The sequence below is a fragment of the Spea bombifrons genome, chromosome 6 (assembly GCF_027358695.1).
Source record: "Spea bombifrons isolate aSpeBom1 chromosome 6, aSpeBom1.2.pri, whole genome shotgun sequence".
NCBI lineage: Eukaryota > Metazoa > Chordata > Amphibia > Anura > Pelobatidae > Spea > Spea bombifrons.
The window spans coordinates 12,275,166-12,300,242 of NC_071092.1; the positions used below are offsets into that span (position 1 = coordinate 12,275,166).

A 25,077-nucleotide genomic window follows, 5' to 3' on the forward strand; every position below is an offset into this window, starting at 1 on the left:
TTTACCTTTTCCATTTTTCAATCATCTACTTTTTCTCAGCAAATCATGCTTTGTCATTCCTTTCATTTTTTTCCGTCTGATTCACAACCAACCAAACATAACACACACACACACATATATACACAGTAGCCTACTGTCACGGAAGCCTCCATGCCATGGGCTCCTGGAGGGGACTGAGTGCCAGCCTCCTTACTACAGACTATAGGCCCTGGTAAGGAGTGCCACGTTATCAAATCATAAGAGACTCTAAAGACTGTGAAGCTCGGAAACAGATTTGCGGTTCCTGCATTTTGGGACTGTGATGGTTCCTAGAGTCACCCTACCCCTCAGTTAATGTTATCCAGTGACATGAAGCCCTTTTGTGTGTTATTCATAAAACTTTTATTATTGCCTTATTTCCTAACCGTTTACACACAGCACACTAAGGTCTGGGAGATAATCTAATCAAGACAATGTGTATTCCTTATTTTAGTGGTGTCTGTGTCCCTTTGTATTGTTAATCCCTTTACTGCCCCTGTTGTCTCTGGCAGGCAGATTAAGGGGGCGGTTTGTATCCCAATATCTTCTTTTATGTTAATGTGTGTTTTGCTGGATATATCCAGTTGTCTGTGTCTAAAATAAATCAGTTCTCCTCTTGTTGTACCTAAAGACTAGTCTTGCCTGGTTATTTGGGTACTGGATAGCAATATATTACTTTGCTTGGGGATATTGCTTACGGATTGCGGGGAGTTATTGTCCTGAAGGGAGAAGTCGCTCTTGGCGACTGAGGTCCCTGGTCAGTCTGTCACACCTACGATTAACGCTATAACTCACACTTCACCCTATAACCCTAACATAATATTTGGAGTTTTTTGGCCCTCTTTCTTCTAACAAATACCTTCCAACAGTTCCAAATTTCCCTACAGTCCCGTTGTTTGCATCCCGTCAACTTTGGAAAGTAAGTATGCCCTTGTGGGTAAGTATGCAAATGTAGGTAAAAAATTAAAATAAAACCTTTATAATATAATAAAATAAATATAAGAAATGTAATAAAATAAATATAAGAAATGTACCAGGCTGCTAAAGGGTCAGTTGATTTTGTGAAATAAATATTCTTGCCAACATTAATGGCAATGGCATAAGAAGATGGTGTGGTGGTGTGATTTCTATAAATAATTTAAATTATATTCTGAATCTGTGTGCTGTTTTTCTTTTCCAAAAACTTAAAGTTAATATTATCTGTCACTACGTGAGATTATAAACAATTGCATTTTTGGTCCACAATCCCACTTGAATGAAATAATATGTCAGAATGGGTTAAATATTCCTTGTGTCAGATAACTTTATCTTGGTAACTAACCTAAATCAAAGTTTAAATTTTGTCGCATTCCTTTTGCAGCATATTAATTTGTTCTTTATTACCAGAAAAAAAGAGACAACATTATAAACCCAGTGGCATGAACTATGTATTATCTAAAAATAAAAAAAACAAAAAGCACAAATTTAGCAGGTTGCCTAACATTTTTTATTCTGTAATATACGGTAGTCTGAAAGTGTACAATGTGTAGATGGTTATGTCAGTCATTTTACAGCGCAAGATTAGAGAAAAAAAAGCACTTTAAAAATGCAGTATATAGAACGTGTGGAACTTTTGATTTATAACCAGAGCAACATTTTTAATGCTTTCTGCAGATTGGAATTGTTGAATATATACATCTATTTTACCACTGGAAATAATGTGTGAATATTGTTGAGAGGTCTGGTTTATCTTGCTGCCTTTAGTTCATACAGGAGACCCTCCTAGAAAAGAAAAATATTAATCTAAATGATCTGCATTCAGTACAGTACAATTAAAGTTGTGACAAGTACAGTTCTTTAGTTTCCATTAACACCATAGAGAAACCACCTCCAGAACCACTTCCTGCTTGCACTTGTTTACTAACAGAAACAATACCAGGAGGCAGCTCCTTCAACTGGCCCCTGTGCAGAAGGTTTCCCTAGTGGGATGCACATTTGAACATGTGTCATATATATATATTAGGGCTGCAACAACTAATCGATAAAATCGCTAATAATCGATAATGAAAATCGTTGCCAAAAAATTTCATTATCGATTAGTTGAATCGATTTTAATTGATTATAAAATGAGTGTTTTTTCAGAGCAAATGTTCTGAAAAATACCCCTCATTATATAATCCGTTTAGTCTGACTCACAGCAGCAGTTCCTACTTACAGTCCCTCCCTGTAATCACTGTGACAACTGGCCCTGCCCCTTCCTTCTCCAGGCCAGAACCACATGGCTGTGACACTCATCTAACCAAGTATAAAATTAATATTTGGGCTGCTGAAATTTAGAGGAGGTGGGGGTTAATGTAGGGGCAGTTATGGTTAATGGGGTGTTTAGGGTTAATTTAGGGGCAGCTATGGTTAATGGGGTGTTTAGGGTTAATTTAGGGGCAGCTGTGGTTAATGGGGTGTTTCGGGTTAATTTGGGGCAGTTGTGGTTAATGCTGTGTTTAGGGTTAATTTAGGGACAGCTGTGGTTGATGGGGTCTTTAGGGATAATTTAGCGGATGCTGTGGTTGATGGGGGTCTTTAGGGTTAATTTAGGGGCAGTTATGGTTAACGGGGTGTTTAGGGTTAATTTAGGGTAGTTGTGGTTGATGGGGTATTTAGGGTTAATTTAATGATGAGGAGTGAGGGTTAATTAAATAATTTAATAAAGTTAACTTAAGGTGCAGTTAGAGGTAAAGGGGGGCAAACTAAGGGGAATCTAAATCCTGGGGGTAGTAAAGATTAACCCAGAACTTATTTATGAAAGTATGGTGTGTGATATCTGGGGGGTATAAGGCATATCTGGGGAGGACGGAGTGACATATCTGGGGGTATAAGGCATATAGGGTATATAAGGCATATGTGGCGAGGGCAGTGTGGCTTATCTGGGGAGGACGGAGTGGTGTATCAGGGTGTATAAGGCATATCTGGGGCCACAGTGGCATATCTGGGGGTAGAGTGGAGTGGCATATGTGGGGAGGGCAGCGTGGCATGTCTGGGAGGCAGTGTGGCATGTCTGGGGAGGACGGAGTGGTGTATCAGGGGGTATAAGGCATGTCAGGGGCCACAGTGGCATATGTGGGGGTAGAGTGGCGTGGTATATGTGGGAGGCAGCGTGGCATGGCATATGTGGGAGGCAGCGTGGCGTGGCATATGTGGGAGGCAGTGTGGCATGGCATATGCGGGGGTAGAGTGGCGTGGCATATGTGGGGGTAGAGTGGCGTGGCATGTCTGGGCGGCAGCGTGGCCTGTCTGGGAGGCAGCGTGGCTTGTCTGGGAGGCAGCGTGGCAAGCTCAAATGTGCATAAATGGGGGGCTGGTTGGGAAATAAAGACAAGAAATGCATTTTATCAAAGTTTTTTTATTCTGCTGTTTGTATTTAACATCATTTGTTTATTAAATTACCGTATTTGCTCGATTATAAGACGAGGTTTTTTTCAGAGCAAATAGAGGTCTGATTAGGAGACTAAGATCCAGATCCCCCGCACCGCTGCAGGGGACCTGGATCCTCCTGTCTCACCCCCCCATCATACACACACTTACCGGTGCTTCCTGCTGTATTGCCGGGGCAGCGGGTTGACGTCTATGCGATTCGCGTAGACAACGTCCGCTGCAGCCGGAAGGAGGTGTGGCTAGCAGCGGGGGTTGTCTGCGTCCGTCGCGTAGACCTTCCCCGACTGTCAGAGATCAGAGCTCCCCGCACCGGTGCGGAACTCTGATCTCTGACAGCCGGGGAATGTATACGCTATGGACGCATACAAACCCCCGCTGCCAACTCCACCTCCTTCCGGCTGCAGTGGAAGGCGACGTCAACCTGCTGCCCCGGCTGGAAGCACCGGTTAGAGAGGGGAGAGAGGGGGGGGGGAGGGAGAGAGAGAGAGAGTATGTGTGTGTGTGTTAGTTAAATGGGGGTATAGGGTGTGTGTGTGTGTTAAATGGTGGCATAGGGCATTTCTGGAGTGGCGTTAAGGGGGCATTTAATAGAGCACTCTGCCTCCTGAAATGCCTTATACCTCCCTATATGCCACTCTGCCCCATAATATGCCTTTTAACCCCCTAAATGCCAGAGTGGCATATAGGGGTATAAGGCATTTCTGGAGGCAGAGTGCTCTATACAATGCCTTTTAACTCCCTTAATGCCACTCTGCCTCCTGAAATGCCTTATACCTCCCTATATGCCACTCTGCCCCATAATATGCATTTTAACCCGTAAATGCCAGAATGGGATATAGGGGTATAAGGCATTTCTGGAGGCAGAGTGGCACATAGGGGGTCAAAAGGCATACCATGGGGCACAGTGGCATATAGAGGGTTAAAAGGCATATCATGGGCCACAGTGCCATATTGGAGTGGCAAGCCTGGGGGCAGATGTGCGTAACTGGGGGACAGGTTGGAAAATACAAGAAATAAAAACAAAAAAAATATTTTTCTCAATCATAGCTTTTATTAAAAAAAATACCGTATTTGCTCGATTATAAGACAAGGTTTTTTTCAGAGCAAATGCTCTGAAAAACACCCCTCGTCTTATAATCGAGGTCGTCTTCTAATCAGACCTCAAAATGTCTGCTGGGGCCATGCTACTTACCGGGCTTTGATCGAGCAGCAGGAGAACAAGAAGCTAGCAGCGTGTCACATAACTCTGACTCCCCCCTCCTTCCTCTGGGGGCGGGGCCAGAGAAGTTGCATGCACAGCCAGGCCCCTGCAGAAGTCTTCGAGTGGGAGATCTGCAGTTCAGGTAAGGGGGTGGGGGAGGGTTTTTGAGATTAATGTGTGAAGTATGTGTGATTAATGGAATGAATGAGTATTTAAATGTTTGTGAATGAGTGTGTGTTAGTATGGATGTGTAAGGGTGGTGGTGGTGGTAGCATGGCATAGGGAGGCTGTACTCACACCCCTATCATCCTCAGGTTCCAGCATGTACTGGCTGTCTTGGCTTGATAGGAGTGTGATTGCTGTTAGCAGATATATATATATATATATATATATATATATACCTCCAGAAATGCCTTTTAACCCCCTATATGCCACTCTGCCCCATGATATGCCTTTTAACCCCCTATATGCCACTCTGGCATATAGGGGATTAAAAGGCATATCATGGGGCAGAGTGGCATATAGGAGGGTATAAGACATTTCTGGAGGCAGAGTGGCATATAGAGGGTTAAAAGGCACATCATGGGGCAGAGTGGCAAATAGGGGGTATAAGGCATTTCTGGGGGCAGAGTGGCAACCCTGGGGGCAGATGTGCATAACGGGGGGGGCAGGTTGGCAAATAAAAGGAAATAAAAAAATATATTTTTTTCTCAATCATAGCTTTTATTAAATATAAAAATATTGTTTACATGAATTAATATTTACTAGTAAAACTTTTTTTTCCTATAGGGTAGTCTTATATTCAGGCTTTTTGTTTTTTTCCTAAATTAATATTTAGATTTTGGGGGGTCGTCTTATAATCGAGCAAATACGGTAGTTTACATGACTTAACATTTACTGGTAAAACTTTTTTCCTTTGGGGTCGTCTTATATTCAGGCTTTTTCTTTTTTTCCTAAGTTAATATTCAGATTTTGGGGGGTCATCTTATAATCAGGGTCGTCTTATAATCGAGCAAATACGGTATTATAAATAAATGAAAAATTTACATTAATTTTTTTACCTGATTAATCGAAAAAAATAATCGGCCAATAATCGATTATGAAAATAATCGTTAGTTGCAGCCCTGATATATATACATATACACACACACATATACATATACACACACACATATACATATACACACACACATGTATGTATACATACATACATACATACATACATATCAGCCTGTGGAGGATGCTTGACGAGAGGGTCAATCTGATGTGCTTACCTTGCAATTCCATTAATAGGCATCAGGGTTGGCTAGAATAGCAAGTTCTTGCACTTTTACACCCTACCTGGGTGCTCTTTTCAAGGGATGTGTATACATTTTTTATGTACTTTTTTTTGTATGTTTTGGACATAACTGGCTAGTGCACATTGAACACACAGTCTGCGAAATTTGTCATTAACAACTATAATATTGGGCCACAAGGCTGGACTTGGTCTAAATGGTGCTAGTAAATCTAGCATGTCCACTTGATAGATTGTGTTAATAGTTTTGATGGTGTTGTCCTTTCACTCACAACAAAAAACATTTAAATTTAGTGTTAATAAATCAAATAAATGGACTATGCTCCTGACTTACATAAGCCATAACTATGACAGAATAGCTTCTTTCACAAAGTGCATTGATAATAGGGCAGATAAGGGTAGGTTATGGTGATTTCTATTTTATAGAAATTATCAGTATATTGACATGTGAAAAATGGTAAAATAATACCATATTTGCTCGAGCTCGGTGGACGTCTGCACGATGCACGCAGACAGCCTCCGCTGCTACCTGACAATTCCGCCGGGGCTTCTATGACAGAGGACTGGCGTGACATGACCTCCCGACGGAAGTGCTGGGTAGCAGCAGAGGTTGTCTATGTACATCCCACAGATGTCCACTGGCTGCCCCCACTAGATACCAGGGAGTCTGGAGCACGAGGGACTAGTCTAGGGATGTATTGGTAATTTGGGGGGAATACATGGGGTATAGGCATATCAAGAGGCCAGAGTGGCAAACAGGGGTTATAAGGCATATCTGGGGTGGCAGAGTAGCAGGCTGTCGGGGCAGATGTGCATAACTGGGGGACAGGTTGGCAAATAAAAGAAAATAAAAACAAGAAATGCATTTTTCTCAATCATATTAAATATTAAAAATAGTTTACATGTGAATTAATATTTACTAGTAAAACCTTTTTTTCCCCTATAGGGTGGTCTTATATTCAGCCTTTCTTTTTTTCTAAATTAATATCCAAATTTTGGGTGGTCATCTTATAATCGAGCAAATATGGTAACAACAATAACAAAAACAGAGATATACAGATTCTACTTACTATTCGTATGTCTACTGACATCGTGGATAAGTCAGTTGTGTGTTGGTACATTTTCGGGTCAGTTCTGATGTACTAAAAAATCCCACCTTACATTTGAATATAACATCTTCACCTTCTCCATAATAAATGTCATTATTGTGCACAGGATCCAGCTCCAAATTAAACTGATCAAGTTGGTCTTGATTTAACCGGCATGTTGCTATAACATAAAAATTAACTATTTATAAACATTAAAATTCAAAACATTCTTCCAATAAGTGATATAATAGTACCATACGTGGTACGTTCTCGGGATTGGCTTCCTGGAGCTCTGCCATTTCTGGGGTAGTAGTTTCATGTGGGGGTAGGGTTGGCAACGTTGGGGTAGGGCTAGCCAAATGAAGGGATATTGAATAGCAGGAGGCTGAATTGTTTGACTTTAATAGCATTGTGCTGAAATGTTCATTTAATGCTGAAGCATTTAAACAAATGTATAATAAGGAATAGTAAGAAAATAAATAAAATGAAATTATAAAACTAATTTATACTTACACCCTGAGAAACACCTTTGGTATTTCATTTTACCATCACTGCATTCCCCTTTTACAGAAGATGATGGAGATGGATTTCGGAATCCTGGACTGCACTTAAGATTAACCTCCTCACCATCTTTATAAATCTTATCCAGATCAACTGATGACTGCAGTGCAATATTTTTTTCATTAAGGTCTTTCCCCAAAATTTTGCATGGTCCTGAAAAAATGGATTTTAATTTTACAGTCCATAAAGAGGATGTAATTTTTGATAAGCAAGCAGTTTACACAGTACTTACTAAGACATCGCGGAAGGTCAACCCAGATACCATCTTCACATTTAACATTTATAGACCCTGAGAGCACATAATTCTCATTACATTCAAATTCAACAGATGAGCCTGACTCATAGCTGTCTTGTACTCCACTCCTAATCTTCCCATTCAGAATTTCAGGAACAGATGTACATTTTTCTGGAACACAGGAAAAACAAATGCAAAACAAATAGGTGTTATTTCTAATGGGACAGCATTGAGACTGCACAGAGGCCTAAATTTACATACCCAACCCTAGACAAAAAGACTGTGCTGCTGCCATAGTCTCCAAAACACATAACTGAATAAATAAAAAGTTATTATTTCCTCTGAAGTTTTAAACACAAAAGACACAAGAACTCCAAAAAGCATATTTTTCCAATGTCAATGGCACCAACCTATCAGATGCTACTGAATTACATGACAATTAATTATTCTATGAACAATTACAAACGAGACAATATATAAAGTTATTGAAGAATTATTTTTGGGAAAGGTTTGTACATTTCAACATTAATAGGCATTGTGTTTGTAATGTAGCAAAAGTGTTACATTCAGTCATAGAGGCACCTTTAGCTATATAAAAGAAATAGTATTATTCTCATACCTGGGAACTTCCCAGGGTAGGCTACTTGGAGCTATCTCTTTTGGGGTAGTCTTGGCATGAAGAAGTGGGACTAGTCTTTAATGTATGGTGAGTAGTTAGAAAGTTGGCTCCTCTGACTGGAGAAAGAACAAACCAACCTAATGACTGGGAAAGCCAGGGCTTTGAAGACTCTAGGCCAAACCGCAGACCCGTCCAGGTATAAATATTTTATTACAACTAACCATCACATATCTCTAACACATTTATATCCAGTCACATATATATTTTCACATACTATACTTACTTGAAATCACACATTTCGGGTAGTTAAGTTTTCTGTTAACACATATTGCTAACAGGCTGGTTTCTGGGACCATTCCTTCATAACACTCAAATGTAACGGTTTCTCCAGGTAGGATTTCACTAGTTCTGTTCAGATATAAATTTCTGTTCTTCATTTCTGATTGTGATAGGTAACAAGAGCCTACAAAACATAAATTTGCTTAAGGAAGGTGTACAATTAATAATATATGCAGATTCAAAATAAATATAAAAACTCATCCATATATTTAAAAAAAAATGACCACATTAGTCAATACCATGCTACCATACTCCTACTGTTTGGAGTCTCTGATCCATATTTATAGAGAGCAAATGCAGAGAAAAGTACTAAATGGTTATCTTTCTCTAGGTGACTATTTCACGTAAAGGTTTTGGCTTAAAAGTGACAAGACTGATTTCCATCACCAGTCCATACACTGCATAAGTGAGTAAGAACCAGGTTTGTTCAATAAACAGAGACCAGATGGGGATTTTTAGGAAAAAAAAAAAAAGATTCTGCAAACTCTTAATATACTGTATTTGCTCAATTATAAGACGAGGTTTTTTTAAGAGCAAATGCTCTGAAAAATACCCCTCGTCTTATAATCGGGGTCATCTTATAATCAGACCTCAAATAGGTCTGGCTATGAGACGACTAAGATCCAGATCCCCCGCAGCTGCAGGGGACCTGGATCCTCCTGAACCCCCCCCCACCGCCCCACTTACCGGTGCTTCTGAGTCCCCGGTGTGTAGCCGGGGCAGCGTGTAGATGTCTACGCGATTCGCGTAGACAACTTACGCTACAGCCGGAAGGAGGTGTGGCTAGCAGCGGGGGTTGTCTGCGTCCATCGCGCAGACCTCCTCCGGCTGTCAGAGATCAGAGTTCCCCGCACCGGTTCCATTCTTCCGGGGAGGGCTTTCCTCCCCGGATCCACGGTCAGCCTCACCGATGCAGCTATTTAACATGTACGGGCTTTGTCATATCACGTTGCACTGTAAGCCCGTACATGTACGGGCTTTGTTGTTAAGGGGTTAATGTAATACATTTGTGTATATATATATATATATATATATATATATATATACACATATATATATATCCACACACTCACTGGCCACTTTATTAGGTACACCTTGCCAGCACCAGATTGGACCCCCAAAGTTCAAAGTCACTTGAATCCCTTTTTTTCCCCCATTCGTCTACATGCCTTAATGCACTGAGTTGCTGTCATGTGATCGGCTGATTAGCTATTTGTGTTAACAAGCAATTGAACAGGTGTACCTAATAGAGTGGGCAGTGAGTGTATATAGTAAACAATTCTAAAAAATTACTGACGTCTGGCAAATCTTCTATCCATTTTGTTTTTTTTTACTTATCCTAGACCACAGGATACATTAATCAAGGCAGGATTGCTCCAGACCAAAAGAGTCACTAAGGAATCACTTAACACTGTTCATCAATTCTGAGTAATTTATTATTTGCATTTTATGCATCCATTTGTGAATATTTTGCTTAAAATAAGTTTAATATCACTGATAAAAAATAACTAATCTTTACTTTAGTAGATATTTTAATAAAAACTTACTCGTATAACTGGATGGGCTTACCCCTGTCTTGCCACCTATGGCCTATTTTTAAGACCTTTGAATAGCTTGAAATGGGTAAGGCATTTGTATTATTGGTTCCCTGCCTCTGCTTTCACCCCTCACATGTATTTCGCTTAATAAACAGGTTGTGTATTACTTATGATACATGGACTTACACGCACCTTACACGCTGACTTTTTGTTTCAGTTAGGCCTAGGACAGTAGGTCCAGGGGAACTACAGGTCAAGGGAAATAATAGGTTAAGGGGAGCGGCAGATCAAGAGGGCAGCAGCCCCACTGCCACATAACATGGAGCCAATTGCCCTATTAGGTGAATTAGGTCCATGAAGCTCTACGTATTAATTATCATCTCTCAAAATGGCCCATTATCACTATGGAGGATTGTACTTAGCCAGTTTAATTCAGCAATGTGCTGCTCTTTTATAAAAAGCAAAGGTAAAAAGTTACATAGGCGGCACTGGTGCCACTGCCGTGGGTCAGGCCTAGGGAAGCACCAAAGTGAAATACTAAATTGAGGATGAATTAAATCCTGAGAATACTTGTATTTGTTGTGACACTATGTACCACTAAATGCAATTAACCATAAAGTTACAGAAAATCTAAACATAAATTTATACACACACATATATATATATATACATACACTTACCAATTTTAACACACTTAGGATATGGGATTATCCCTTGATTACACTTTGATTTTAGCTTTGTTTGATCAGCTATTTCATGTCCACGAATACAGATGAATTCAATATTGTCACCATGTTCACTATAGAGTTTAGGAGTAGCTGTCCATTTAAGTACAATGTTGTTTTGCTTTATTTCTTTCTCTTGTGTTATACAAGGCTCTGAAATACAAAAGAATCATTTGATTTAATTTAAATGATAGCTCAACTAGTGAATGAACTTTAAACAAGATGTCCAGAGTCCCAGTCCTAAAGATTTTGGTGGTTCATGATATAAAGTCATATCGTAACAAAGCAATGCCAGACATCCCATATAGCCTATTGGCAGATGTATAAAATCGGATTAAAATATGCTGCTTATTGTATGAAGATAAAAAACAATTAAAATGAATATTTGCATAATTGTCAAATGATAAAGTATAAAATATTTCACAACATACCTAATATTTTCACAGATTGAGATATTACATTGATCAGATTAAAAATAATAATTTGGTAAAGTTATTAAGCAAGCCTTCAAAGTAAAGTTTTGCACAAACCTAGACAAGTAGGTGGCTCGCCCCATACTCCATCCTGGCATTTCACAAATTTATTTCCTTGCATCTTATAAAAGTCTGGACACTTATACTCCACAGAAGAGCCTGATTCATAATAATTCCTTCTTTCTCCAAGGTAATCACCAAACTTAACAGTAGGTGGTTTCACACAGCGTTCTCCTTTTCCTAAAAATATAATTAAATGAAATTATTAAAGAGATTAGGTAAATGTTATCATGCACATAAAAGTTGTCTGCTGACTTGTGCTTCCTTAGCCTGGGACACCACACTTTCCCCGGTTCCCCAGTCACTAGCAGAGACTCAGTGTAGGGTAAAACCAAACGAAGACTCCTTTATTTCTCACACACAGGATTGGATATATCCAGGGGATTTAACTGCCCAAGAGAGTGATCTTCCCCTAGTTTTACGGCAGAGGGACAACCATATGCCTGGAACTGCTATCCTAAGCATAGTCAGCCTAGGCTAGAATATGCCACTGGTGATGGATTATCGTAGACAGGGAGTTTAAGAGCAAAGAAGGCTCACATTTCATTTCCTAAATTCAGGAACACATACCCCCACGCCATTTAAGGTGTTCTAATCTGCATACTTCTTGTGGAGGTATGGTTTTAGCCGGGGGGGGGGGCACCAGTTTACATTTCTAGTTCAACCAACTCTTATGAGCTCTGATGAAATGTGCTACAAGGTGACCACAGGTGAGCTATGATTGGGACCTTTGCTGCTAAAGCATTGACAGTTTGCTGGGCTGGTCAGGGACGTTCAGAGGATCTCCTCAACTGAGCCATGATCATCACTGCTTCATTAAATGTTTATTTTTTCTCTTGCAAAAGCATGGGCAGATTCTGATAAATTCATCTTATGAAGTTTCTTCTTTCTTTACTCCCAGTTGCTAGACTTGCAATGGATGTGTATGGCTAATATTTCTCATGTTGCCTAGCATCATGTGGTACAGCTGGCCTAGTCAGATTTCTGAAGATCTAATGGGATCCATTGCATATGCTAAAAGCTCTCCCATTAATTTCAGTGGTAGTGCTTCCCTGTCACTAGTTACCTGCTTTATGCAAGGAAAGTAGTTAGGTGCAATCTAGAGATGGCTCTTTATGGGGAGCAATGATAGAATGTTTTAACATGGTATGCAAAATTCTTAACTAGTACAATTTCTTCCACAGGTTCTGACCAGTGCAAAAGCATCTCTAGAGGTGGTAGGTCTGTGTGGAGTGCAATGCTTGAAGTGGAAGCATTGAGGAGCACACAACTGTAGTAGGTACCTCATTTATGGCTGAGGCTAGCGGATGGTTGTGCTGTGCTGTGGCAACATCAGGGCAGGAAGAGGCTGATATATTGTAGAGGAGAGGCAGAAGTATGTTAGTTGTAAGGGTTATGGTCATGCTTTGGACACCTGAAATGTTGCAGTGGCAGTGTATGTTAGTGAATTGACCAGCTATGAAGTACGACATGGTCTACCCAGTATTAATTTGCATGCATGTGCAAATATACCTTCTCATGACCACTGGCAACAATGCAGCTCTGTGCTGGCACACAGTCTGTATTAAATAAAGATCCCCAGATTCCATGACTATCCAGCACAGCACAATACAGTACACAAGGTCACCCGAATATCCTTAACACCACTAGGAATATAGTTATACTCATATTCACATCATACAGCAGACAAACTCTTTTGTCATAAAAGCATAGATTGATTTTTTTTAATCAGAATTTAATACTTGTGTCTAAAGATTCCTTTAAAGCATTACCATTTAAAGTTTAATATTATTACTGTAAAACAATACCCAGAAATAGAATTTGTATCTTTACGTATATTTTCATATAAATGTTTTTCCTGAAAGTATGCTTATAAGTTACAGTAAAAAAATGTTTTGGTTGCATAAGGAACACCTACTCCTGCACACTGGTATAGACTTCCATTCTCTTTCCTCACACATGGCTTCATCCTTGTTCTGGAACGCATAACCACTTCTGCATTCATAGTGCACCTTTTCACCAGATTCATACTCATTCTTTACAGGATATTTCAGATGTCCATTGTCAATACTTGGCGGTGAATCGCATGAGGTTGCTGAAAAGTAAAGCAATAGCATTTGTATAGTAAGTGAGTTAATGCATATTATCTGGGTCAACATAGAAAAATATATAAACAGGGGCCAGTGGGCAAGACATGCAAGGGCCGACTGCCCTGTTATGGTTCTTGTCAGCTTTAGATATGAGTCCAGTATTTAAATACAACCTTACTTTTTGCTAAACTCTTACTTAGTAATCAGCTTTATCACTGACAGGAATACAGGAGTACATACACATCCTCTGCAGCATTACTGCTCCACACTGAGTTAAGATGGCTGCTGTGCTCTCTGATCTGTGTGTAAAGCCACTATTTAATGTGAGAGGGAAGAGAGAGAAGGCAGTGTAATACATTCCAAGTATAACATGCCCCTAGGCTGGTCTGAGTGTTTGACAGCTATTTTATATTTAACCACCATGGTTTATTAAGTAAGATTATATATATATATATATATATATATATATATATATATATTGTTCAAAAGTGTGGGATATGTCCTTGTTTTTTTTTAACAAAAGCACATTTCAATGACTATTGGAATCTCCTCTAGGCATCCAGAGGTCATTTATCACCCTCATCAGTCCTGTGTTCCAATAGCCCTTTATCACTCCCATCACTCCTGTGTTCCAATGGCCATTTATGGCCCCTCATGATTTGTCTGCACCTCTTTTTAGTTTTTTTTTATACATTACCTTTCTGTAAATGTCAGAAGTTTATACAGAAACAAATTTACAGCTGCTAAAATGCACATTGCAGACTGGTCTGCAGTAACAGGCGGCTATGGCAGATGCCTTAAGTGCCTGACTCATAGGGGCTCGGCACTGCCTAGGTGCATACTGAGGCAGATGCACTGGGTGCAATTGCAAATATGATAAAGCAAAAAATATATAACAGTGTTTTGAGGTTGTTCAAGTACAATTAGATACAATATTAAGCAAGCTTACAATATGACTTTCATAGTTTTAAATGCCATAATTACTTACAGATACAAGTAGGGATGTTCCACCACCTCCCTTCTAAACACTTAGATGGTGTGTTATCTGTTTTCTTGAAGCCCTTGTGGCAGACATATTCTATGCTGTCACCATGTTCATATTTTAATTTTCTCAATAAAGCAGCCCCATTTGCAACAGCTGGAGGCTTTTCACATGAATCACCTTGACAAAGAAAAAAACAAACAACAAGGACGATTGTTTTTTTTGCATTGAAGCCAATATGAAGGAGAAATCTTGTATAATTATTAGTGGATCACACAGGAGAAGTGTTTTATAAATAAGAGGAAGATATGTACATGTTCAATGTTGTGTTAGATAAAACATAGAAACTTCAAACTTATCTCAGCTTGTTCAGCAGGATCAGTTCTCCTTCACAAAGGAACAGAACCTGGTACCAAGTCCTTTAAGCTCTTTCTATATAGAGTGAACAGTAGGGATCCGGTTGATCCATTTGTTCGCCTGTTCACCGAAGACTGGAGGAATGTCACAGCTCATATTTGACACAGAAGCCTAAGAGGTCCAATTGAAAGCGCTGAATATATTTAGCGGTATGAGAGTCAGTGCAATACATCTATCATCTATGCTTATTGCTGATACTGAAAGTACTGCACAATGCACTTTATTCCTTATTTTCTCCTTGTGAGGTTCTGATCCTTTGTGAAAGAGAAATGATCCATCTACACAAGCTGGAATAAGTTTGGAGTGTTTATGTTTTATCTTATACAAAGTGCTTTTACTGTTAGACATTATTTGATTATTTTTAGCGCACATCTTCACTTTTCTATTTTGTATACTTTTCTTCTGTGCAGCTTATATACACGAGCGCAGTGTGTACACTTTTGTTTCACTACATGTATTTATCCCTTACAAGCTGAGGATTCATTATTTTATGTATTTTATTAGGATCCTTTTAATTCAAGCAGTGATGTCTCCTGGCCTAGACCTAGGGCAAAAGGTCCAGGAGGGCGGCAGTCTCCCTACTGCAAAATTATGCGATCAACTCAGTGTTCTGCTGCACAATAGACTGGTTACAAGGGAGATCTTTGATCAGTCTACCTTGCCAATTTATGCATCAGAGGCTGCATTAAATTGCACTGTGACATTATATCCAGGCGTTCACCGCCTTTTAATGTGATAAAGATTAAGACTGTGGAGGGGGACGGCTGGAGGGGTCAGTCCTAGGCTGCCCCAAAGGTGAATATGTCATTGGATACATTTTCACTGGATGTATTTTCACTGTGTGGCATGTTACCAGTTTATCGTTAAACTTTAACTAAATGCAAATTATGCATTTACTAAAAAAAAATCTCACCGATACATTCAGGAGGAGACAACCACATTCCTTCCGTACATTGGCTTTCCTCTGACCCAATAATGTGGAAACCATGGTTGCATCTGTATTTCACAATGTGGCCTGTAAAATATTCTCTGCTTTTGGTTTCTTCAATTATCTCACCGTCAGTTATAGAAGGTGGTTTTTCACATCTGTGTAGTCCTTTAACAGAAAATTTAAAAACAAATTATTCTGTAATAGGGGGGTACTATTCTTTATACATCAGAGAAATGGAAGAGGTTAAAACTTAAAAGCCACATTTGAGTTATATAAAAACACAGAATCACAGAGGATAAATTGAAAGCTCTGGTCATTATTATGAAATCATTACCTTCAGACGGTAGATTCTTAACCTGGGTTTCAATTGTATACTAAAGCTACACAATATACAGTTTGTTTTTTTAAAGAGCAATGCAACATAACTAAACATATTGTTATATACAGGAAGGAAACGATTAATGGACAGGGGTCCCTTTAACTATGCATTTACAAGCTTATTACATATTGAGCTGCTTTTTGGATCATTTGTGATCAGCTACACAAAGACAGTCAGACTATTCTGTAACACTGAGGGATCCCTCCTGCAAGTCAGCTCTGACACCACATGAAGGCAATGCTCAAATTTCTGTTCAGGCATTGAGACTGTGTTACCCTGTTTCTAGCTGCAAGCAGCCAGTATCTCACCAGACAGCCTGACCTCCCTTATACTACCAGGGAGATTTTCCTGTTGATGCAAAATGAATTCCATCTGGTACTAAATTGCACTAAACCTTAAATTCCCCATAATAATGGATCATGTAATAATCAGAACAGAATAATACAACAGAATAGGTTTGCTAAAACATTTTGTTAAAATGTCTATTTGGATACAGTATGCTATTAACATATTTTGCTAATCATATTGGATAGGAAATAAACATACTTACAGAAGTAATGGGAGGGAAGTGCCCATTGCACAATAGCCAATAGTTTTATAGGGTAATCCACCCCATGTGTGTTATTTGTTATTGTACATCTAATGTCATGTTTTTAAATTTTGGTTGGGTTTTCTAATTTGACTGATTAGTTTAAGATATCAGTTTGAAATTCAGATAAATGAACGGCACCATCCTGTACACATGTTGTGTCATGTTCTGTCTAGAGTTTTACCATTTATTTATTATGTCAACCATCACATGTTTGTGCTGAAGTTTTTAAAAGGGAACAGTAGCATTCCAGATTCTACCAAATCCAGATTTACTAATTTATGTTTCTTTTTGTGTTTCCCTTTCACTCATCATTAAAAAATGACCTATATTTTTATTGTGTGATGCTTCCTCACTACATATTGTAAACAAATCTACCATACTATATCCATGAGTTGTATCTGACTTGAGAAGTAAAATAATCCATGGCCCGTTAAAGCCAGAAGCCTATAAATAGCATACTTTTATTGCCTAGGAGGTAGGGGTTGTTGACAGGGCTGCTGTAATACAGGGAAAATCATAGTCCACTAGCACAGACCTCCCTGCTAACACTTCCTCCTAAAGGGCTTTTACCATCAGCTGTTGCGGAGTGCCAGGATAGGACATCATAACATGATATAGGATTGTGGCGCTCTGGGGTGGGCTGGCAGCTTAAGGCCTGGGGGGCAAGTCTAGTCAAGTGGCCCATTGCGCCACCAAAGCAGCTGCGAGCGACATTGAAAGCGGCCGTCATGCGGCAGTCACTCCACCTGCGCCTAATGAAATTAAAGCGGTCGGCGTGCACGCACCACGCTGCCCAATGGCCGTGCCTCAGCTCTTCATCCCACCCCTTTTAAGACGTGGGACGAAGAGCTGAGGCATGGCCATTGGACCTGACTAGCGCACGACGCAGGGGCGTACCTAGAGTATTTGGCACCTGTGGCAGATCCTGTATGTGACCCCCCCCACACACACTTTAACGCTGCATAGTTTCTATGGTTAAACAAACATTGACAGGGGTACAGCATAATTTTATCATTATATACTTAGGGAGTACGCTGTACCACCGTCAATGTGTGCCTATACATTGAGCCAGACACTGACAATATTGCAGTACAACCCCTATCACTATATACTAAGCCAAACATTGATGTGGTGTAGGCTTACCACATTGACTGGCTTAGTATATAGTAGGGATGCACAAATGAAAATTCTGGACCGAAACTGAAAATTCAGCATTCACTTGGCCAAAACCAAAAACAAACAAACAAACAAACAAACAAACAAAAAAACTTTAAAATACTTTATTAAAAGTAACACCAAAATTAGACAAAAAAAATCAATAACAATATTATATAATTAACAGCAATCACAATCCTATCATGCCCAGGTTCTAGCATGTGCTGGCTGACTGAGCATGATAGGAGTGTGATTGCTGTTTGCAATCATATATATATATATATATATATATATATATATATATATATATATATACACCGTATTTGCTCGATTATAAGACGACCCTGATTATAAAACGACCCAAATCTGAATATTAATTTAGGAAAAAAGAAAAAGCCTGAATATAAGACGACCCTATAGGAAAAAAGTTTTACCAGTAAATGTTAATTCATGTAAAGTATTTTTTTTTAATAAAAGCTATGATTGAGAAAAATATTTTGGTTTTATTTCCTTCTATTTTCCAACCTGCCCCCTCAGTTATGCACATCTGCCCCAGAAATGCCTTATACCCCCTATATGCCACTGTGCCCCATGATATGCCTTTTAACCCTATATGCCACTGTGCCCCATGATATGCCTTTTGACCCCCTATGTGCCAGTCTGCCTCCAGAAATGCCTTATACCCCTATATGTCACTCTGGCATTAAGGGGGTTAAAAGGCATATTATGGGGCAGGTTTAATATAGGGAGGTTTAAGGCATTTCAGGAGGCAGAGTGGCGTATAGAGAGTTAAAAGTGAATTTCTGGAGGCAGAGTGGCATTAAGGGGGTTAAAAGGGATTTCATAGAACACTCTGCCTCCAGAAATGCCTTATGCCCCCATTTAACAACACCCCACCCCCAAACGTACCGGTGCTTCTGATTTCCCTGTCATGCAGCCGGGGCAGTGTGTAGATGTCTACGCGATTCGCGTAGACAACTTACGCTGCAGCCGGAAGGAGGTGTGGCTAGCAGCGGGGGTTGTCTGCGTCCATCGAGCAGACCTTCCCCGACTGTCAGAGAGAATTCCCCGCACCGTTGCCGGACCGGTGCGGGGAACTCTGATCTCTGACATCCTACCATTTTCACATTGTTGTTGCATCATTATGGTTTACATGGAAAAACTAGCCTAGCTATGCTATATTGTCCAAGAGAATTGTGGCTTCAACTCCTTGATGTCACTATTCATTAAGAAGCGCAACGCGGGTTTCTTTAATAAGAAGATCCAAGCTGGCACTATATAATGCATAATTCAATAGGTGAATAGACCTTGAAGAAATTTTTTTGATTTACCATACATGACCAGTATTTGGTAGAATTGTGCATTCGGATTCATACAATTTTAAGAAAATTGCCTGTTTCATGCGTTCGTATGAATTTCTGATAACGAGGGCGATCCTGATGAAACTGCTGAAAACGAAGTGCAAAAGTGCCTAAATTTAGTAGGATTTGTAGCTGCCATTACAAGCCGTTTTGGCGTTCCTTAATGAGGTAAAGTGGGAGGGACTGTGTGTAGGAGGGTATATATATATCAATGACTGATAGAAGTGGAAGTAGCCAAAAGGTTGTCTCATGGCTGTGACTCCAGCAACATGTGGGAGCTTTTTGTTCCTTTTTATCACTGTGGCCAATCAGAATTCAAGTGGAAGGGACAAGCATTATCTGATGCCATTTTAACTTGTCAGTAGCAGCAGTCACAGACTGATGAAAGTTGGAGCTTAGCATAGTCTGAGACTGATGCTCATTGGTCATTTACAATACTGCAAGTTAATTAATAAGGTAATATTATAGTGCAAAAAGTGTACTATTGTGGGGAGGATTGCAGGGATTGCATCAGATATTTTTCCCAATTTATTTTGGGGCAAAAATTATAGTTTTTGGTCAACACACAAAAAAAAATATTTGTAAAAAAACTAGGCATTTGACTGTGCTTGCATACAGTTGTTTATTAACACCTTAACAACCAATGACACGTCATTTGATGGGATGATTACACGGCTCAAACGAGACACATTGGGGATGGGACATAGATTATCATTTGATATGATGTTTTTTTGTTTTTCTGTCTATATTAGGTTAATAAAAACTGATCTTATGCCACTGGAGTTTCACGTTAATTATCTAATTACATCACTAATTAAGTAATATATTTGTGATTTAGGATACACATAGGGAATCTTTTCTCTCTCTCTCTTTCTCTCAGGCTAATTCAGACTGCTCTTGTTTATTTCTTGAATTACACCACTGGAATTTCACATTAATGATTCAATTACATCACTAATTTAATAATGCATTGGAAATTTAGGTATTCATAGGGAAATGTTTTTATTTTTTTTCATTCAGACTGGCCTTATTTATTTCTAGAAATACACCACTGGAGATTCACGTTAAAGATACAACTACATCACTAATTAAATAATATATTGGTGATTTAGGATACACATAGGGAATCTCTTTTGTTTCTCTATATATGTCAGGTTAATTCAAACTGGTCTTATTTATTTGTTGAATTACACCACTGGAGTTTCATGTCAATGATTCAATTATGTCACTAAATAAATAATGTATTGGTGATTTAGGTATTCATAGGGACGTTTTTTTTCTTTCCACTCTCTATTTGCATCTCCCCCACTCCCCAAACCCTATTATTCATTTATATATGGTATAGGGTACCATTCTCGGGGGGAAGATAGCTTCCTACCTTGTGTCACGATGAGATATAGAAATTGCACTGAAGATGTGAACGGCTTAAGCTGGGATGTTTTCTTTATGCGTCTAATAAGTGTTATGTTTTTTATGTTTTTGTTTTGTATCATGTGTTGATTCTAGGGGACTGGAGGAACCCAACGGTCCAGTGGTTATTGATTAAGGTTAGATTGGCTTCGGTAAATGTGCAGGGCCTATATAGAGGGTTGTTTGTATATAAATTTTATCTTACAAAATGAGTAGATATCGGATTTCTCCATGAGGCATGGAGTGGCTATAATATTTTCTAAAGCGATTTTGATTTGCAAAATAAATGATGTAAAATATACTTTAGTTAATATATATTTACTTGACGAAGCGCCGGTAAGAAGTTTAAATAAAACTTCTAAGAAAGGTGGAGTAGATCAAAATGGGACATATTGTGGTGGCAGGTAACTTTAATTGCATCTAAGATGTTAATATAGTCAAAAAAATTACTCCTGGGACAAAAGTAGATGAATCAAGATAGATTATTGAAAAAATTTCTTAACAGCTATGACCTATATGATACCTGAAGGACCACGCATCCAAATGAAAGAGACTATACATATCTATCTAGAGTTCATCTTTCTTACTCTAGAATAGACATGATTTGGGGAAATGTACATAAAACTAAATTATGTACAATATTAGAAAACGCCTGGTCGGACCATAGTATTATGCTTACTAATTTCACCGATGATTATTCATATAGGCCAAGAACTACTTGGAAAATTAATGATTATCTGTTAAGATCTCAAAACAATATAGAGTGAAGTTATAGATTGCTTTTTATTGAAAACAAAGCTGCAGATGCATAATTCTGAAATAATTGGTGCATGTTTACATTAGTGAACAGGGGACACCTTATCAAAATGAATAATCAAGGAAAGAGTATGGTACAAAATTCAACAAATAATAAATCAGAGAGAAAACAACTGCACAGACAGAAAAGCTCAAACTCAAATACTACATTAAGGGCAATAAAGTTGATAAGCTACAGAAAAAGAATGCCATAAATAGAATTACCAAACTAACTGAGGGCGATAAGTCTTGTATGACTTCCGGGAGCATAGGCAAGGTGTTTAATGAATACTATAAAAAAATTATATAACTTATCGCAATGCCCAGCTGAAGATGCTATTGAAGTAAACTTACCTAAAACAGATATCCCGACAATTTCAGATCTACAACGAGATAGACTAAATATCCCCATTACAATTTCAGAGATTGATAGAGCTATTTCTGCCTTAGACAATTAAACCTCTTTTATAAAGTGTTTAGAAGCAAAATAAACACACACACACCTAGTCAAAACTTTAAATAACATTGTACAACAGGGTGGTTTTCCTCCTGGAGGAAAACTACCCTGTTGACAATAGCTGTCGACGGCGAAATTGGAACTTTCTCAAGAATACGTTTTTACCGTGCTTGTCTGTACACAATCTAAATCTATTGGAGACACAATTTAAAGTGTAATAGATGGTATTTGGTGCCTACCAGAATATCTAAAATGTACTCTGACAGTTCCTCTATTGGTTGGAGATGCAACAAAGTAGAGGGCTCATATTTACATGTGTGGTGGAACCGCAAAGACATCAGACCTTTATGGTCTAAGGCCTTTAATTTCATTAAAAATGACTAATATCCAACTAAAGAAAACACCAGAATTGGCTCTATTGCATGTAAAATTGCCTAAAATGAGAAGAATCGATCTACAATATATTACCAACCACCTAATGGCTGTTAAGATTACGATTGCACGAAATTGGAAACAACCTCATCAGCTGCTTTGGTCTACTGTTATACAACTTAGCCTCCAGATTAAAATGGAAAAATCATTGCGTTGGCTATATTTAAATTCCCACAAAAATTATGAAATTTGGAAATTTTGGCAAGATAAAATAGACAGAAGAATATGGGGCCGATGCACATAACTAATATCGACTAATAAATATTAGCTAATCTAACTTTGGGTAAAGTGTACCGTACCTATGGTTCTCCTCCATGCCTCGTGCAATAGGTATATGATATTTTTAGTTTTAAATACCACACATGGAGTTTTATATGCATGAAGACTACTTTTATCGATAATTAAGCCGAATATAGGAGAAAGGATGAAGCCCAATTGTTTCTATTTTTAATTATAATAAGTTATCATATAACTTTGGTATTTGTATTAAATTAACAATGTAAGAGTGATTCTTTTTTACTTACAATATTATGTAGACCAAAACATGGAATTACAAGATAATGTTGCATTATAATAACTTCTAAGGTTTAATAACAATATTATTATACAATATATAAGCTAGGTTTAAATGATGATTCTAAACAATTCTCATCTCTCATATACATGTAATCCTATTTGGGGTGGTGATAATACCCAGAAGTGTAATTGAAAGATGGGAAAGAATACGGATTGCTGTCTGCCTATGCAAAGAACTAACACAATGTGTTTCTTTTCATAATTTGATTATGATGTTTTTGTTTATGAAAACTGAATAAAGAAAAAAAACAAGAAAAAAATACTAGCATCTGAAATACCTTGTGGTGTCTAGTTTTCAAAATATATGGTTTGATGGGGTAAATTGAATTGTCTGGTTTCAAAGATGTCACAAATAGCACATGGGGGTAGCATGACCAGATTTGTAAAAAATGGTTTTTCAATATCAAAATGCTACTTATTGCAAAAAAAAATCTATTTAGTAAGTTTTTTATTGGCTTTTGTAGATGAGTAAGATATTTTTCAAATACAAGTACAATATATTTTTCCGCTACTGCATCTTCTTTCTTCATCTTCTCTCTTTCATCTTCTCTCTTTTATTTTCTATTTTCATCTGCATCTACAGACATAACCTGGCACAAACTTCCACCAAAATGGGGGCGCTTCCAATGACATCCTCCCACCCAATCCTCCAATTGGGTTGGATGATGTCACCAAAAATGCTGCGATTTTGGCTGAAGTTCATATTAGGGCAAAATGTCACGCAATTGTCTCACCCAATTGGAGGATCAGATATAATCTGGCGTGAAAGATGGCTTTCTGTCACATCCTCCTGCCTGACTGGAGGATTGTGCGAGAGGACGTCACTGGAAGCTGCAATTTTGGCGGACGTTCTTGCCAGGTTATGTCCAATCCTACAATCAGGTCACAGGACGTCGATGAAAGCATTTTGCCATTCTGTGACGCCCCCCCCCCCGATTGGAGGATAAGACAAGAGGAGGTCACTGGAAGCGCCACCATTTTCTGGAAGTTTACGCCAGGTTATGTCCGCGGATATGCAGATGAAGATAAAAGAGAGAAGATCAAACATAGAAAATAAAAGATGAGGAACAAGAAGATGCAGAAGTGGTCGGCATAGAAGGTAGGGAAACTATTCAAAAGCATGAGATAGGGAGAGTGAGAGTATGAGTGAAAGAGCCTGCAAACCTGATGATAACTCAGGTTTTTGCTTCATTTTCAGCCACTTTATGAGCGGTCTGGCCTCGCTTTTGTGGCTTTGTATGAATTGTTGAATTTGCCAAGATGCTGTACATTTGCAGGAATCCGAATGCACAAGTCTACTGACAAAATTAAGTGCTTAATTGTAGTACCTGCTTTTTTTGTATAAAGACGATTGTATAAAGAATAATTGTGAACAATAAACTTAGCAACATTGTTTAACGTCAGGCTATTACTCCAAGGTCCAGTACTGGCAGTAATGGAGCTTGGAAAAGTGCATAGGCCAGCTACAATGTTAATACAAGCAATAAAAAAAGGCATTTTAGAGAGTATATTATACAAATATATACAATCCACTCTCTGATGCCATGTTCATTAATAAGACTGTGCAAATAACAAGTGGTCATCCATTCAGACTTGAAGAAAGTAATTTTCACTTAAAGCAGTGAATAGAGTTGTTTAGAATAAGAAAAACAAATATGTGGAATTTACTATAAAATAATATGCTATATCACGTGTGCGTGGGTGAAATAAAAATAAAGTAGTGAAAGAAGTGAAAAATAATAATTATGATATACTTCCCAAATGACCGCAGCAACCCAAAAAGCACTCTTCCTTAGGGTGCAAATACGAATATATACAGATGATTGGGGCGCAGGTACATATAGGGAAGAGAAAAACAAATATATAGTGTAAATCGTATGGACACTGAAAAGTGTATGGAAATATGAATGCACTCACAAACGAACAGAATGCTTCAGG

The 25,077-nt window shown here is 38.6% G+C and overlaps 2 protein-coding genes across 2 annotated transcripts in view; both read right to left on the reverse strand.

Moving 5' to 3' along the window:
- Positions 1-1,481: 1,481 nt before the first annotated feature.
- On the reverse strand, positions 1,482-16,158 carry LOC128500161 (complement factor H-like). The gene is made up of 10 exons (XM_053469207.1): positions 15,965-16,158; positions 14,641-14,814; positions 13,481-13,657; positions 11,560-11,742; positions 10,985-11,182; positions 8,711-8,890; positions 7,806-7,979; positions 7,526-7,726; positions 6,995-7,193; positions 1,482-1,779 (listed from the first exon to the last, which is right to left on the reverse strand). The coding sequence occupies exons 1-9, from the start codon at positions 15,990-15,992 to the stop codon at positions 7,006-7,008; spliced, it is 1,503 nt and encodes a 500-aa protein (XP_053325182.1). The 5' UTR covers positions 15,993-16,158; the 3' UTR covers positions 1,482-1,779; positions 6,995-7,005.
- LOC128500520 (complement factor H-related protein 4-like) overlaps positions 16,115-25,077 on the reverse strand; it is a 68,734-nt gene continuing 59,771 nt past the window's right edge. The window contains exon 5 of the mRNA XM_053469682.1: positions 16,115-16,147. Within this exon, the coding sequence (XP_053325657.1) occupies positions 16,115-16,147 (33 nt within the window). The remainder of the gene's footprint in view (positions 16,148-25,077) is intronic.